A 16,155-nucleotide genomic window follows, 5' to 3' on the forward strand; every position below is an offset into this window, starting at 1 on the left:
CCGCCGCTGCCGCCGCTAAATTCGCTTTTTACTTTCAGATGTACACAAATTAGCCGTGCGCTCTCTCGGACGCGACCATGAATATAAATTCCCCGCAATCAATCACGGCGCGCATGCAAATGCGGGTGGGCATCTCGCGCGCGCGCGCTCGCTCTCTCGTCTCGTCGTGCGAGTACGGACGAAGGGGCATGCGCTATGGCACCTGAGCGTCACCCTCGCACGCTGGGTTCCGTTAAGGAGGAAAAAAAAATCTACTTTACTTTGACGAAAGTTGGCGCAACTTCCCATCTCTCAAGAACTAAACTGTTCCCTTCATCACAGCCGCGGGCATCGGCACGCCGTGGTCTGCGCGCCGCTGTCAGTCACGTCGTGGCCACGGCCGTCTCCGATTGGATGGAATTTACCACTTGAGCACTGTCTCTCCTTTCTCATGCATCAACATCGTCGTCATCATCTCCAACATACAATGACCAGTGTGGTGAAGTATGGTCAACCAAGCCTCCAGACCGACCACACCCCTAATCTTTCTCAATATGCAGAAGGTAGACATTTTAATCTTGGTCGTGTACGTTTGCTGGAAGGGAAGCCCAAAAGCCACTTTGTGAGACACTGTACCAGCGGACCCTGACGGCCGGGATGTCAGATTTCCCACAAACCACGGCACGATGGAGAGGAGTGGTGGCATCAACGGCATTGGCCATGATGACCTCTTGACCTCGGTCTCTTGATTTTAAAAGCCATTAATAATAGCAACAATTATTTACCCAGGACAGCATCAAGACTTTTTAGGAATGGCCTGCTCTGGCTAACACCCTTAATGAGTGTTTGCAAGTGCTCCTTAATGGCACACATTTGTTTTTTGTTGTTGAAGAAAGCCGGCATTTGTTGGAAGAAACTAATAAAAGTGTGTTGGGGAACCGTGCTATCGGCACAGGAGTGCTGGGCCGACGGAGGAGATCGCAACGGCAGGTCGCGTCGAGCATCACAACGCGTACGTCGCGCTCCAGTGGTGGATCGCTTAAGCTATGCCTCACGGTCTCTCGGCCACCCCCCCACCCCCCCTCAACAATGACTGCGCAAAAAAAATAATCACATTAAATCTGGTTCTGCACTTAATTTGGTTCAACTCCAGCTGTGAGAATTAAAAACATCGGTTTGATTGTCGCGCGACAAACATTACTCCTGTGTGCAGACCGGGTGGGGAAAACGCAGCCCCCTCCCCCCCGCCCGTGTACAGAAAGAGGTCAACAGAAGAGATCTCAGCGGTAGCTCTGTGATCTCCGCTTCTGTGGGCTGTTCTCTAACACGAAGGGTTTCACCCCTCTCTGCGAGAAACCCGGATGGATTATTCGTCTCGCGAATCGGTGCACAATCAGGAAAACGTGGGGGGAAATTAACAACAAGTACAGACATCACAGCCATTGCTAACATCGGTCATTGCAATCAATGGCAACAGTGCACACCGATAGATGTGCTTAGGCGGCCTTGCTGGAATGGTCTTCCTTCCAACAACAGAGAAGCCACCGGAGCTTCGCACTTTCATATCGAGATTGAAACCAACTTTCTTCAGCACTGCTTTTTGTATTCAGTTTGTCGTCCTTCCCCCGAAACCTCCGATTAGCACGCTTGCCTGCGTACGGTACGATAGCGTGCGTGCGGATATGCAGAGCCAAACAAGCACGGGGCGGTACAATACATTAGCGACCCCGATCCGGTGGTGGCATTGCTATGGCAGCGGCCTGTTCCCTATGCAGTACCCGATAACTGACGTTTTTTACTTCTCCAAACATCGGCGCTTATTTGATAAAACTCCAAAGGGACGGTGGGCCCAGAGGCGAAACCCTGGACGGCGATTTACATTCACGATACATTCCGATTGCGAGTCAAGCGCTCTGTACCAGCAGCGCTCGCCCGGTGGACACTCACGAAGATTGTCTTCCACAGTGCTTCGCGACGAAGAGTTCACACCCGAAGCACCTAACCCCCCAAGCCTTCACCTCGTCGTCAGTCGCTCGTGCGCCGTTCCAGGGTTTACGGCGTCGTGTCGGCACGGGTGGCAATAACCCCCCCCCCCCCCCAGCATGCTACATTTCTTCCGTCTAAGTAGGGGTATCAAGACGTAATCCGGCAACACCAGTAGTCCGAGGCCACCTTGTAGGCCAATGTGTTATGGAATCAATCCCCATTAACCTTCGTAAGCAGGTACTCACTCAGCCTGGCTATTAACAGCTGCGGTGTCAGAGCATATTTGTGTCAGTGTGTGTTTATGTGTGTGTATGGGTGTATGTACGTATTGGTTCATATGGGTGTATGTGTGTGTGTATATTAGCTCACAACAACGAGCGGAGGACCAGGTGGCTAAAACACAGCAAGATGGCACAGGTGTTGCCACTGCCAATCATCTCGGTCAGTCAACCCACGGCACCCGGGTCTGTCCCGTGACCTCCTGCCAGCGGGCGTTCGACGCTTCACGTTAAAATGCACATAGCCTGGCACAAGCGTCGTGGTGACGTCACCGCCACTTGTAGTGAATGGCGGTTGTTGTTGTTGTATGAGAGAGCGAGCGTGTGCGAGCGTGTGACGCTGCCACTCACGTCGGCGTAGTGTCCCGTCATGCAGCAGCGGTGGCACTGCTTGTAGTGCCCCGGCTTCTCGATGCAGTCGGAGAGGACGTGGCCAGGCCGGTGGCAGTTGGGGCACAGCCGGAACGGGCAGACGTTCGCCACGTGGCCCTTGGTCCCACAGACCCCGCAGGTCGGCAACTTCTGCGAGGGGCAGGGTTGACACGCTCAGGGTGAGTGTACCTAGCGCCGGGCGACTCCGTAGGCCAACAAGAGACGGGGGAATCCGAATCCTGTACAAGATTCCTGCAAACGTTATCAGAGAGCTTTCGCGTCGTCATTTTCATTTCAGTTTTCAGTTATTCGGATAGCCCTGTGAGCCATGCGGCCCTTGACTCGGGTGCAACGGCAACAAACAAAAACATGAACAAGAAACATCTTAAAGTGACTACGCGCAACAGAAAAATCCAGCGCAAAAACAGCAAAGTCTTCCAGAAAAAACACCGCAATTCAACGCTGTGTGCAAAAATCCCAGTGGGATGCAAGTCAAACGACAACAAGAGCCCGACGCAAGTGTTGGGCGGTGATCTTCTCCACTGGCAGGCTCGGAGGGGGTCAGCGGTCTTCGTTGGGTGCCCACTGTTGGCTTTCCACAATGTGGTTGCTGCTCATCCCATGCACCCCGGAGCGACAACGATGACAGGGATAATTGAATCCCGATGGGGATTCGAGCTCTTGCCCTTCCGATATCGAGTAGAGCATCGGTTTAGGTGGAAACCCCTTTGCCGATGAGGCTCAGTGAAGTTGAAACCGGTCCATATCTTTACTTGATTATGGCCGTTTGAATGTGAGAGTCACTTGAACTAAAAGAGCTCTACATAAGTGAATTGTAACAATATATTAACATACGAAAGTGAATTACAGATACTTTGATCGGCCTCTTTGAAAAACAGGTGTATTTATTTGAGCTCTATTAAAGGCAATGATAGCCACTTTAATAGGCTGCATCTGCATCTACAGAGCTCTCTGAAAGTGAATGGGAGTCTAGTTCATAACAACACCCCTATGGGAATCCCAAGAGCGGCCACGTCCGTACGTAGAGCAAACACACTGGACCTCTCAAGTCGAACGCTGGTCACTTTCAAAGACATCAATAAAGTGAACGGTGCTCGCTTTAAACGATGTCCCCCAATTAATACAGATACATTAAAATTAATACACCTCCACCGGAGGAAAATCGTCGTCGCCAATTCCATCTAAATCAATTAACGTGCCGCTCTCAATCGCGGACACTGGTCGCTTTAATTAAAAGCCCTCTACGGCGGCGATCGCCGGTCGCCAAGCCGTGTCAAATGCAGGCGATTTCCGTCCCTCGCCGAACCGCTACTCCGTGGTGGTAGAAAGGGGGGGGCGCCCGTATGGAGCCAAACGCACGCAAGAGGTGGGTGGGGGGCCGAGGGAGGAGGGGGGTGGCCGGCTTCGGGGGGGGGGGGGGGCACGGCACGCCAAGCGTGTTTGCGAAGGCTGCGATAGGCCGTAAAACAAAGAGGGAGAAAGAGTGGCGAGCGAAGGCAGCCATTGACGGTGGCGAAGTTCGCGGGCCCGCGGCAACGTAGCACATTTAAACGGCGGCTGTTTCAGAGCTGGCTGATTTTTAATTTCACGTGTTATAATACCGAGCGCGTGCGTAAGCGTGAAAGGGGGGGGGGGGGGGGGAAGAAGAAAAAAACGAAAGCCGAAGGCATCATCCCAAACTCGGCGATTTGCCTATGCGTTTCATTTATCTTGCCGGCCGCCTTGAAATGTTAACAGCCTCATTTCTGCCGTTGTACTCCGGTTCTGCCTCATAAACGGGCACATTTAACCTGCTCGGCGCCGATTTTCATACCGCGCGCGGGGCTGCCCGCGTCAAGAGCAGGGGGGGAGGGAGGGAAAAAAAAGTTTGCGCCTTGGCGGGGAGAGGGGCCAGCCTCGTCTAAATCTCCGCGCAAATTGCAAGGCTCCATAACGATCCATCACCGGCGTGACAGGTCCCCGCGCCTCCTAAAACATAAGCGACGGCGAGGGGGGCGGGGAGCGGGGGGTGAGAGTGGAGGGGGGGGGAAGAAAAAAAGAAAGAAGGAAAGGGAGAGAGAGGAGAAAATAAAAAATAAGAATGGGGTGCAATGGCTCGCCTTGCCGTTCCGCTAAAGTTCGCACGCCTCGCGAGCCCCTACCTAGGCCCTCCCCCCCCCCCCCCCCCCCCCAAACGCACGCACGCGCGCACACGCCGGCCCGCTCGCTCGCAGTTTTGCCGTAACCCCTCGCAGTCTCGTTCGCCGAGAGAAAGATTTGTCCTCATCTGCGGCTGGCAGCCACATTTCTGGAGGTGCGCGCCCGGGGTGGCGGTGCCGGCCGGCGAGCCGTGTGTGGGGGGGGAGGGGGCCACGAGGGAGGGGTGGGGGTGGTCGAGCTGAAATTGCAAAATGCCGCGGAAAAAGTTTGTTTGGGCGCGAGAACTGAAGTGCGAACCGACGTCGCGCCGCACGTGGCAGTGGGGGGGGGGGGGGGGGGAGGTTGGGGGGGGGCGCCACGGTCACTCGACTCGCGAGCGGAAGGTCGCAAGTTCAAATCCCGGTCGCTGGTTGACCAGGTCCGTCATCATCACCATGAGTCATGCGCATCCCTCTGCCGGGAGGAGTCACCGGCGGTTGCCTCGTAGACAAGAGTGACCACGACTCGAGGAATGAGCAATTGGGGGCTCGTGTGAGCCAGGCGGACGCTTTGACTTTGAGCCGCGGTGCACTCACAGGCTCCCACATGCAACACGTAGAGACATGAGCTTCGCCACCTCAGTGCCCAGAGGTGATGACTGCTAAGAGCATAACTCGTAACATTCTATGAACTTTGATGACCCTGGGGCATACTTCATAAAAAGCATGTGCAAGGATGGCCCTAGCCAGAACTCCACATTTAAGCATTGTCTCCATTCACGTTTAACTGCTGTACAGAACGACGTAACTGTATTACCCATATCGCTTCAACATTTAACAGCAATGCGTTCGAATAGCGGTTAGGACAATGAGATGATTACGCATTTCCTAAACCAAACCGTGCAAGGTGCTGTTTGCGAGCAACTATCACGTGCCGCACTGCACGCCAAGCGGACGGAGTGTTCCGGTACAGACGCCCGGCACTCGGCCGCCTTTGTCTTCCCAGTCCCGACGAGACGCTGACCAAACCGCCTCGCCGGGTACTCATTTAACCCCGAGTCGACCTGGGGGAGGGGGAGCCCGAGACCGAGATTCAGACAGCACCTGCCACTGGTGTCGTGGATGTCTGGGGATGAAACTCGCGTCGCGAGGATCGCGGCGTCTGTGCCGCGACGGAGACGTTTGCCTTTTGTCGTTTGGCGCCCGTGACAAAACGCTGTGGGGGGAAGCGCTTAACATTTTAAGCAGACGCACTTAAGCCAGTTAAAATCGGGCCCATTTCCCTAGAATTTTTTTTGGGCGCTTTTTTGTTGTTGTTAAAATACGGCTGACATATGGGCCAAGTTGTTTGTGTTGTTCGGGAGCGCTTTCTACACCATTAATTTTTAGTACGCGCTTCTAACCTTTCTGCCGACAGTGCTGCCTTCCATCACCCGGCCCGCAGATCTTGTGTAAGGGGTTATTTAGTTTAAGTACCATGTTCTATAGTTGGGTGTTCTTCTCTCACTAGCAGTATTATTATTACCCATCTCAGTTTTATTTCCCTGAGAAGATCTGTTCGCTGCAGGCCAGAGACTGCGGCCTTTACGTGTTTTTTTTTTTTTAAAGCTGTTCAAGGATGATTCAAGCACGAGCAAGACCTGACCAGCACCGTCCACAGAAATGTGGAATTGCCAATGCTGCCACAACCAATATCGCCATTGACAGTTTGGCCAGGCGGCACTTTAGCTGAGCAATGAATTGACAGTGGGAAATTCGCGAGTTCAAATTCCGCCCGGGGGGAGGACACGGCCCAATCAGTTTCTCCAGGGTTGATGAGTCACGAGTGGTCCTCGTAAGGATAAACCCGTCACCACGACCACGTGAATGTGGAATTTCCACCGCTGGTTCAAGCCCGCCGATGACTCGTGCTCCTCGAGTGGGGAGAAGCTCAAACGACCCTGTGAACGTTAACACAATAATTAAAGAGAAGCCGACGACGTTGTAGGCAACACGACTCCGACTGGATACACGGCTTGGTTCTGGTCAACGAATGAACCAGAACTTGGGGAAAGTCCACCGAGACAGAGAGCTCACTCGCAGCGGAGACCTGGGGATAAAACGCTCCGAGCAAAAACGAACACTGCGCAAACAACTGGTTGTGAATCACAACGTGAATAAAGGATAATTAAATATTCAGCACAAACAATAACATCGCGACAAGATCTCACCGCAACCCCCCCCCCCACCAACCCCATCAACAGAAGCAATATTCTAAGACAAAAATATACTGTTAAAACACTTAAATGATCAAGGTAATGATACTAATAACTTTGGAAAATATATTAAGGAAGGGAACTTCAAAGTGGAGCAGTGCGAGGAAAGAAGCAGAAAGAGAAGCGTTGTGACCTCCAGTGTGGTGGGTCAGTGGATGAGTGAGTGGGTGAGTGAGTGGGTGAGTGGGTGAGTGTGTGGGTGAGTGAGTGAGTGGGTGAGTGAGTGGGTGAGTGAGTGGGTGAGTGAGTGGGTGAGTGAGTGGGTGAGTGGGTGTGTGAGTGGGTGAATGGGTGGGTGAGTGAGTGGGTGGGTGAGTGAGTGAGTGGGTGAGTGAGTTGGTGAGTGGGTGAGTGAGTGAGTGAGTGGGTGAGTGAGTGGGTAAATGGGTGAGTGAGTGAGTGAGTGGAAGAGTGAGTGAGTGGGTGGGTGAGTGAGTGAGAGGATGAGTTGTTGTTGTGACCTGCAGTGTGGTGGTGGTCGAACAGAGTGGATTAAACGAAACAGTCAGCCTGGTCAATAGAGTCCTCAACATCATTGGAGGATTCAACACCCACTGGCTCAGCACTAGGGCCGATCGTCAATACCGAGCGTCAGTGTGTCGAGCGTCGGTAGGCCCAGAGTTGGTACTGAGCGTCAGTGTGCCGAACGTCAGTGTGCCGAACATCAGTGTGGTTAGCGTCAATGCCCAGTGTCGATGCAAAGCGTCGGTGCTGAGCATCGGTGTGCCCAGCGGTAGTGCAGAGCGTTGGTGGCGAGCACTGGGGTGCCGATCATCGGTGCTGATCTTCGGTGCTTAATATCGACAACCAAGAGCCCCCCCCCCCCCCCGCCGACAGGCTGCATCCCGACTGAGAGCTGCTCACCCTGGCAGACGGGCAGTTCTTGGAGAGGTGGCCTTGCTTGTCACAGTTGCGGCAGGTGACCGTCTTGTCGTAGTAGCGGATCCTGGTGGAGTGGAACGAAGGCCCTCTCTTGTTCTCCAGCGAGGCCTGGCATGAGCAACACGCAGACACAAAGATCGCCCATATAACATTAGCAGACTGTTGGGGCAAATGCTGTTAGCGAGCACTTACGAAGGCAGTCACGGTAAATGAGGGGGTGGGGTGGCCTGCACCACGCCCAGCCGCCTTTGTCTCCCCAGTGGCGATGTTTTTACACATCGCACCAGGTACTCATTTGAGGCCGAGTTAACCGAGGGGAGGCCCAGGACCGGTTCAGATAATCGCCACTGGCGTTGGCGGCCGTGAGCGGGAATCGAACTCGGGTCAGTGGGTTTCGAGTGCAGCTCGTTAACCGCTACACGACAGCTCCCCACACTCACGCACACCAGCGATTGCTGAGCAGACAAAGTGCGACTGTTGGGGCATGTGCTGTTCTCGCTCATATTCGTACACACACACAAATATATAAACACAAGCAAACACATGCATACAAGTGAGCTAATCGCTCAAACCGCAGCGCTAACCGAATGAAACAGGAGAATATAAATCTGACCAAATATTATAACTGATGTGAAAAATCAGATGGGTGAGTACAGCAAGCAGATGTTTTTTGTTTCTGACAGCCAAATCGTGCACAGCAGTACGAGTGTTCTCCTCACCTAGGCGTGGGATTCCTCCGAGCAGTCCGCTTGAAGCCCCACAAAGCTCTTCAAGAAAACTGAGCCAATATTCCAACACTCAATGAGATTTTTTTATGGCCAGAAACACGTGATAAAAAAAAATATTATACTACTTTTTTTTACCATCTCGTTACAAAAAAAAAACAACCCGCGCCACGTGTTTGCGCTCATCGCTACGTCCGTCGTCTCTATGATTCCTGCCGCCTCGGCCCCCCCGATTAGGAGGCTGCGAGGGGGGACGTATGAAGCGAAGCCAAAACAGGCGCAGTGGAACACGAGGACAAAGATCACCCACCGTAGCTCGTTAGCAGGCTGCTGCTGGGGCTAGTGATGTTAGCGGGCAGCACCTTTGAAAGCCGCTACGGCACGTGAGAGGGTGGGTGGCGGGAACCACGCCGAGCCATCTTTGTCTTCCCAGTGGCGACGTTTACACTGCAGGTGCTCATTTAAGACTCGGGAGGCCAGGGGGAGGCCCAGGACCGGTTCAGATATTTGTCACCCATGTTGGTCGTGAGCAGGAACCTTAGGCCCGCTGGTTTCGTAGTGCAGTGCGCTAACCACTGCACCATTGCTCTCCACACAATTATACACACACTAACACACCTGTGCTCACAGTTACACAAAGATCCCCCGTATAGCCTTAACAGACTGTAGGGGCAAGTGCTGTTAGCGAGCACCTATGGAGGCCGCAACGGTACACGAGGGGGTGGGTGGCCAGCACCACGCCCGACCGCCTTTGTCTCCCCAGTGGCGATGTTTACTACACACCGCACCAGGTACTCATTTGAGGCTGAGTCGACCTAGGGGAGGCCCAGGACCGGTTCAGATCATTGTCACCGGTGTTGGCCGTGAGCAGGAATCGAACCCGGGTCACCGGGTGCAAAGCGCAGCGCGCTAACCGCTACACTACCGCTCCCCACAGTTACACACACACACTAACACACCTGCGCTCACAGTTACACGCACACGAACACACAAACACGTGCACGGCTCAGGAGACAAACGACTCGTCCAACTCAGTCAATGTGTACAAACAGAAAAGTACTTCGCTGGTCATCTTCGCCCTGGGGCAAAAGCTACATTATAGCTCCTTCCCTATAAACATCTGGCAGTTGACCAGCACTGGTTCAAGGAAGGCTGACTGCTGATGAGACACTTTTGGTCAAAACCGGTTGAAACAATGCTGCTGAAACTATACACTCCCAGAAGGGTGTATGGCTGATGCGATGTGTAAAAAAACGCTTTTTTTTACGTGGAGGGACAGGTAAACGGAGAGTCGTAAAGTCTGCTCATTTATCTTCTTGGTTCTTTCGGTAAAGTCACGTAGAATGGAAATAATAAAATTATTTTATTATGTTTTATTTTTATTATTTTATTATTTCCATTCTATGTGACTTTACCGAAAGAACCAAGAAGATGAATCCCTGCAGTCACGAAAGCTTTAAATCGAAATCTGCTCATTTACTTTGTGACTTATATTCTCCACAAAGATGCAAATTATCTTGTAATAAAACAAGCTGTCGTCCCTGGTGATGGCGAGATTTCTCCGCTCACCGATTCCATTTACTGCCACGATCCAAAGAAGTAATTTTACTGAAGAAGTAATTTGACTCAAGAAAGCATAATTGTTCGTCCCGTTGGTGCCATCGCGATTTCATCATTTCTCGTTTGTCGCCGCCGTCTCTCCTTTGTACAGTTTTGTTCGCTCCGTGCGACTCAAGGTAACAATTTGCGGAAAATGTGAACAAATTGTGACAAATAATTCCTATTACACGCTGTGATTTGCGCAAGTGTATAGAATCCATTCCGAGCGACCGAGCGACGACCCACCGCTACCAAAACCGAGCAATCACCTCCGGCCGCACTGAGACCATCGCCTCTCGATGCACGAGCCCCGAGGCGCGGCCACACGCGCCGCCGGGCTGAACCGCGGGCGCGGCGCCACATCCGCCAATTCGGTGCTGTGCCAGCTGCCCCCCAGTCTCTCATCCAGGTAACCCCGGCCCCAACCCGGCCCAACCCCCCCCCCCACCTCTTCCTCCTCACCCCTCCCCCCCACCACCCAAGCCACCCAGCCACCTCCATGAATGTTCTCCTTAGATCGGACGCTGCTAATGGGGCGGCCTGCGAAGGCAAACCTTTAATTAAGTTGCCGCTATTAAATTAAGTGCCCCGGCAGGCCAAGCGCTCTGAATGGGGCGCACTCAGAGCGCCGCGCGACCACACGGCCGCCCTTGTGGGCAGCGCGCGCGGATCCGGTTACAAAGGGAACGACGGCGAGCGGTCTTCCCGCGTCCCCGCGAGCCGGCGCTCGCTTATTACCCCGGCGCAGCGCAGAGGGGGAGGAGGAAAGAAGGGGGGTGGGGGGCTGGTAAAATGGCAAAAAAAAGTCAGCTTTGTTCAAAATCGTGCAAACAAAAAAAAACCCGATTATAATAGTAATAATACGGGCAAAGTGGGCCCCCTGGAAATTAAAATTAGGACAAAAAAAAAACACGAACCAGGCCAGAGGTCTGACCGCTCGCATTTCTGGGCGACGTTTATCGCGGTGAGACCGATCGCCGCTGAGAACACGCACGCCAGGGGGGGGGGCGGGGGCGGAGCGTGGCTGCAGAGTACGATGCGCTCCTCGATTACGGCGCGCGTGGGGGCCGTGGCACCGACACGCCGGGCGTGCTTGGTGGTCCTCCCGCAGCTCTCCCTCTAATGCGGTCATCGCTACAACTCAGAGCGGACGCTTGATAATCTATTTTCCCAGATCGCATAAAACTCTGGCTGTCGCCTGATGATGCTAGTCGTAATTACTGGCGAAATGTCTCGGTACTCGAATTGTAACTGTCGTGGATTTACTCTCCAACACACCGGTGTTTTGAAGTAGCCACGAATGGCCATGTTTTGTTTACGTGACAAACCTTAACTGGTTGTGTATCGGATGGTGGCGGGATTAATGACACGTTTGTATTTACGCGATCTAACCCAAAAACTGAGCGTGGGGCCCGTCGCAATCTATGATGCCGGTCCTGAGCCAGCGGCGGTAATTCCACACTCCTGCGGTGGGTGCCAGTCTCTCCACGGGATGACCGATTCAGAACAAAGGTTCTTTGTTTTAGCTTCTTCAAAGAAATAATAATAATGATAGCGATGGACTAAGTCGATTCCGAACCGGTATTTAAACTCGTGACCTTATGATCCCAAGTCAAACACTGTCACCAAAATGCTTCTCCCTCCCATAATCTGCCAGCGTGGGTGCTGGTCACCCACCCCCTCGTGTGCCGTGCTCACCTTCATAGGCGCCCACTAACAGCACTTGCACCCGAAAAAGTCCATTAAGGCCCTACGCCAGATTTTTGTCCAGAATCTGAATTCACACAAAAGACCAAGACCCCCCCCCCCAGTATAGCCTGAACAGACTATTAGGGCAAGTGCTGTTAGCGAGCACCTATGAAAGGTGGGTAGCCTACACCATGCCAGACCACCTTCGTTTCCCCAGTGGCGATGTTTACACAACGCACCAAGTACTCATTTCAGGCCGAGTCAACCTAGGGGAGGCCCAGAACCAGTTCAAATAATCATCACCGGTGTTGAACGTGAGCGGGAATCGAACTCGTGTTGCCGGGTTCGCAGCGCAAGCGCGCTAACCACTGTGCCTCCGCTCCCCACATACACGCATGTATTAAATATCAGTACTTATAAAGACACACTTTCACCTCGCCTTCAAGTAACATAACCCACGCACGCACACACATGGCCTGCACAGAGTATCAGTGGCCCTCTGACCATCATAACATCCTTACACCATTCCCTCCTCCACGCATTCCCACAAAGATAAAAAGCCACCACCACCACCGCCGCCGCTCCCCGCCTTCTTCGTATTCCTCCGCCTCCCACAGTGACCCGACATTAAGAGGCTCGATTTCCCACACGGCCCCTGTGAGCACCACCCCCCACCCAATCAGCACCGCTCACGCGGCAGCCCGCCAACACGCCACCCAGACTCGCACGCCACTTTATACACATTTCATTAGATCATCATCGTCATTATTATTATTTTTGGTTCACCGTGTAGGGGATTGGTGCGGTCTTCAAAAGCGCCCATAAACTGTGCGCACCTGACATGATCTCAGCGCCGGGTGGGAGGGGAGGGAGCGGAGGCCGAGGCGGGTTCCCTCCCCCGCGCGCAGCGAGTGCGTGCCCCCCGCGGCCGCGTGGAGTTGCGGTGCGCGCCCAAGAGCCGCCGCCCCGCCGGTGCCTCCGTCGTGGCCGCCTCCACGCCGAACGCCGACGACGGACAGTGCGCGTTGGCGCCTTCTAATCGAAACTGGCCGCTGTTGCCGACTTCGCCGTTCGTGCTCACGGGACGTGGTGGTGGGGGCGGTGGGGGTCGCCGTGACCGAACAGCCCAGCGGCGGCCTGCAGACGGGAAGCTTTCGCGAGTTGGGATCCTGGTTGAGGGTTGACGTCATCGTCGTGCATCCTAGGGCCTCAACAGAGTGCAGTACAACTTTGTGGGAATTCGGCACTGGTCGTTGTGTAGAGGTACTGGGGTCCACCATGGAAAACGTGGTAACTTCCACTTGCCATCGGCTCGTGGATACCAATGAAGATATGAGTGTTGCCACAATGGGCACTTTGACTTTGAATGAATAAATACTTCCAGAAAGCTAATCCCAGGATGAGATGCCAGCTCTCATGGGGACGAGGTCGTTAATCAAGGATACAAGTTAATCTGATGATTGACTGAACGTCACGACGCTCGGGAGTGTTGAGGGGCTTTGTTATATTTACCTTCTGGAAGCTTCGCAATAATGAACACGATCAAAGCACGTCTCAATCTTCCCAAAGAGCCTTCTCTACAAAGTGTAAGTACGTATGACCCTCCTGTACAAGACCTGTGCATTAATACTCGGCGAGGCTTTTTATTGAAGCGTATCCACGCAGCGTCTCAAACATCTATAAAAAAACTAAAACGATTTTTTATTTTACCAGATAAGGCCCACTGAACTATATAGCTCTTTTTCAGACAAGACCTGTCCACAAATGATCGCTCTATGAAGCGGCGTTAAACGTGGAAATTTATCAGCGAAATACTCTAAAACGCACGTTCCTAAACGTAGAGGGGGAAAACCGGAGAGAGATCCACGCGACCCCAGGGGAGAAAATGCCAATTCCAAAATTATAAGGCGCCAGGGTTGGGATCGAACTCACGACCTCCCGCGTACCCGGCAAGGGAGAAAACATCTCGCCACCACGGTGCCCCATACTGTGTGGCTTCTCGCTGGAGCTCCTCTGCACGAATTCCCCATGGCTTGCCACTTTGAGGCTTCTCAACACACACACGCATCTCTCCCTTGACGATTCCCGACGATTCTTCACTCTTAAGCTCTGTCAATGAACCTTAGGAACCCTTTTCAATGAATTACAATGCCTCTCAAATGACACGTGCGTACGAGGATCTTCTCAAAGAATCTTCCCAAAGAGACTTCTCAACCGACGTTCCTGACCCCAACTGCAAGGCATTTGGTGTTCTTTCCATAATGCCGCTCTGGCTGAACATACTTCACCCTGACGTACAAGTTACTTGGCGGCTCGCATCTCTCTTCCAGCTGACAAGGGTCCTCAATGGCCACGCTCGATTCTCCACACGTGCAAAGGAGAGATTGTTTTCCCAAAAAATAAATTACAAAACCCGCACGAAGTACAAAAATACTAATAAATAATGGCGAGGATGTGAGCCAGATATCAAGTTGCACATCTCCTCTCCGCGGGCAACTCCTTAAAACCTACCGCACACGTCTGCCAGCGAGCAGGCCGACACAATTAGTGTGGGAGCTGAAAACTCTGCCCCTCGGCTTCAGGGGGAGGAGGGCATGAAACTGCTGCTGCTGCTGCCAAGAGCTCCAGATGACCTGGCCAACCTCCATCTACACCCAGGCAGGCATCGCCGGGTCTCTTTCATTCAGGAGGGTATCGGCATGTTTGGCTAAAACCTTATCGGCAGTGTTTTGTGGGTGAGAGAAAACTGGAGTCCCACACACACGCAAAAAACACTACACAAAACATCAATAAGTCGGAGTCATTTCCTGCTCCAATGAGCAATGAAGCAATGCTCATCTCCCTAGGACAACCAATGTTGACTTCCTCATAAAGTGGTACCTATTTTATTGACCCCCTAAGGATGATGGGCCGAGTCGACCCCAAATCAGGAACTGAACCCACAACCTTCTGATCCGCAAGCCGCTCGCTCTGCGGCTGAGTCACTTGGTCGGGGGAAGATAACAGATGGATCTGTGAACCCACTTGCTGTACTGCCATATCCTGGCAGCCTTACAAACATGCCAGATTCACCACCCCAAGTACTGGATCCCAGAGGAGTGCTCCACCACGGCTCTGATGGAGAGACTCACCGAGTGCCGTGGGCCCTCTAATGCAGTTTGCTCCACGAGGCTGAGTGGCAGGCAAGAAACGGAGATCGACCAAGGGGAGACAGCAGGGGGTCTGGGTATTCCAGATCAACTGCAAGAGATGTTGACATCGACGCTGCCGCGCCACGCCGTCTCTTCCTTCCTTCTGCCAGATCGCAAAACTGTTGCGCAGAAGACAACCGACCGACCTCCAAGGTCCAATGTGAGAGTCGCCCACGAGTGTCGCACAACACAACGTGGGGTTTTGCCGTTTATATATGTGACCTCTCACCTCCGGGGTCAGCTGCCTCCGTGTGCGAACATTACCACCGCGAACTTTGGTTTTCCCCTGGGTCCTAACCTCTGTGGTGCCATTCCGATGCCCCGGTTAACTTTACTCCTCCAGCCTGCGCGTAGGCCCCCAGTTAAATGGCAAAACGTCCGAGCGTCTCACACCGCTCTCTCTTTGCGTGAAACACCAACCCCACGTGTCAACTGCTGCACCGCACGCACGGGAAACGCTCGGCGAATTCGCGCACCGCCAACGACGGCTGGAGCAAAGTCACCAAAAAGGCAAACTTTCGAGAGGGAGCCCATATCGGCAGATACACGCAATGTCCGTTTACGCCCCGTGAAATTCCTCGCGGCGCACGCCGGATTCAAACAAACGCCGACACCATTAGCTCCGGCCGTGCCCAAGCAAAGAGCAGGAATAAACCCACATCACGTCGTCGTGTCCGTGTCTAATAAAACCCATAACCATAAACCCTTGCCTCGGCACTCAAAGCCGAGATAAGGCCATTGAGCAAGGCGTCCTCATACATGGCCCTTTCACGAGTTGCTCACAATTAACAGTGCTCTCTTTACGGCCTTCTGCGAGAGATCAGGTGGCAGGGCTGAGCGGCAATTTTCGGGAGGGCGGTTTAACAAGCGGGCGTGCGTGCGTGTGTGGCACCGCACACACAGCAGCCCCCCCACGCCCCACCGTCCTCCTCCACGCTCCCCCCGTCACGGCCCCGGCTGAGCATGGCTCGGGGGCGAGGACTCTGTCTTGAGTCAATCGCCCACCCTTGCACCCAGAGGCAGCGTCTTTCCGCGTAACTTCTTTCTCGTTTGTTTTACAT

General features: G+C 53.4%; 1 protein-coding gene across 2 annotated transcripts in view; it reads right to left on the bottom strand.

Annotated features, from left to right (window-relative positions):
* Positions 1-16,155, bottom strand: part of ZCCHC7 (zinc finger CCHC-type containing 7) — a 211,574-nt gene that overhangs the window by 107,937 nt on the left and 87,482 nt on the right. For both annotated transcript variants that reach the window (XM_061565264.1, XM_061565265.1), the window contains exons 4-5: positions 7,873-7,998; positions 2,595-2,765 (exon numbers count right to left, since the gene is read on the bottom strand). In XM_061565264.1, coding sequence (XP_061421248.1) covers positions 2,595-2,765; positions 7,873-7,998 — 297 coding nt within the window. The remainder of the gene's footprint in view (positions 1-2,594; positions 2,766-7,872; positions 7,999-16,155) is intronic.

The sequence above is a fragment of the Lethenteron reissneri genome, chromosome 34, assembly GCF_015708825.2.
Source record: "Lethenteron reissneri isolate LAM-NWPU_2019-01 chromosome 34, ASM1570882v1, whole genome shotgun sequence".
Lineage (NCBI taxonomy): Eukaryota > Metazoa > Chordata > Hyperoartia > Petromyzontiformes > Petromyzontidae > Lethenteron > Lethenteron reissneri.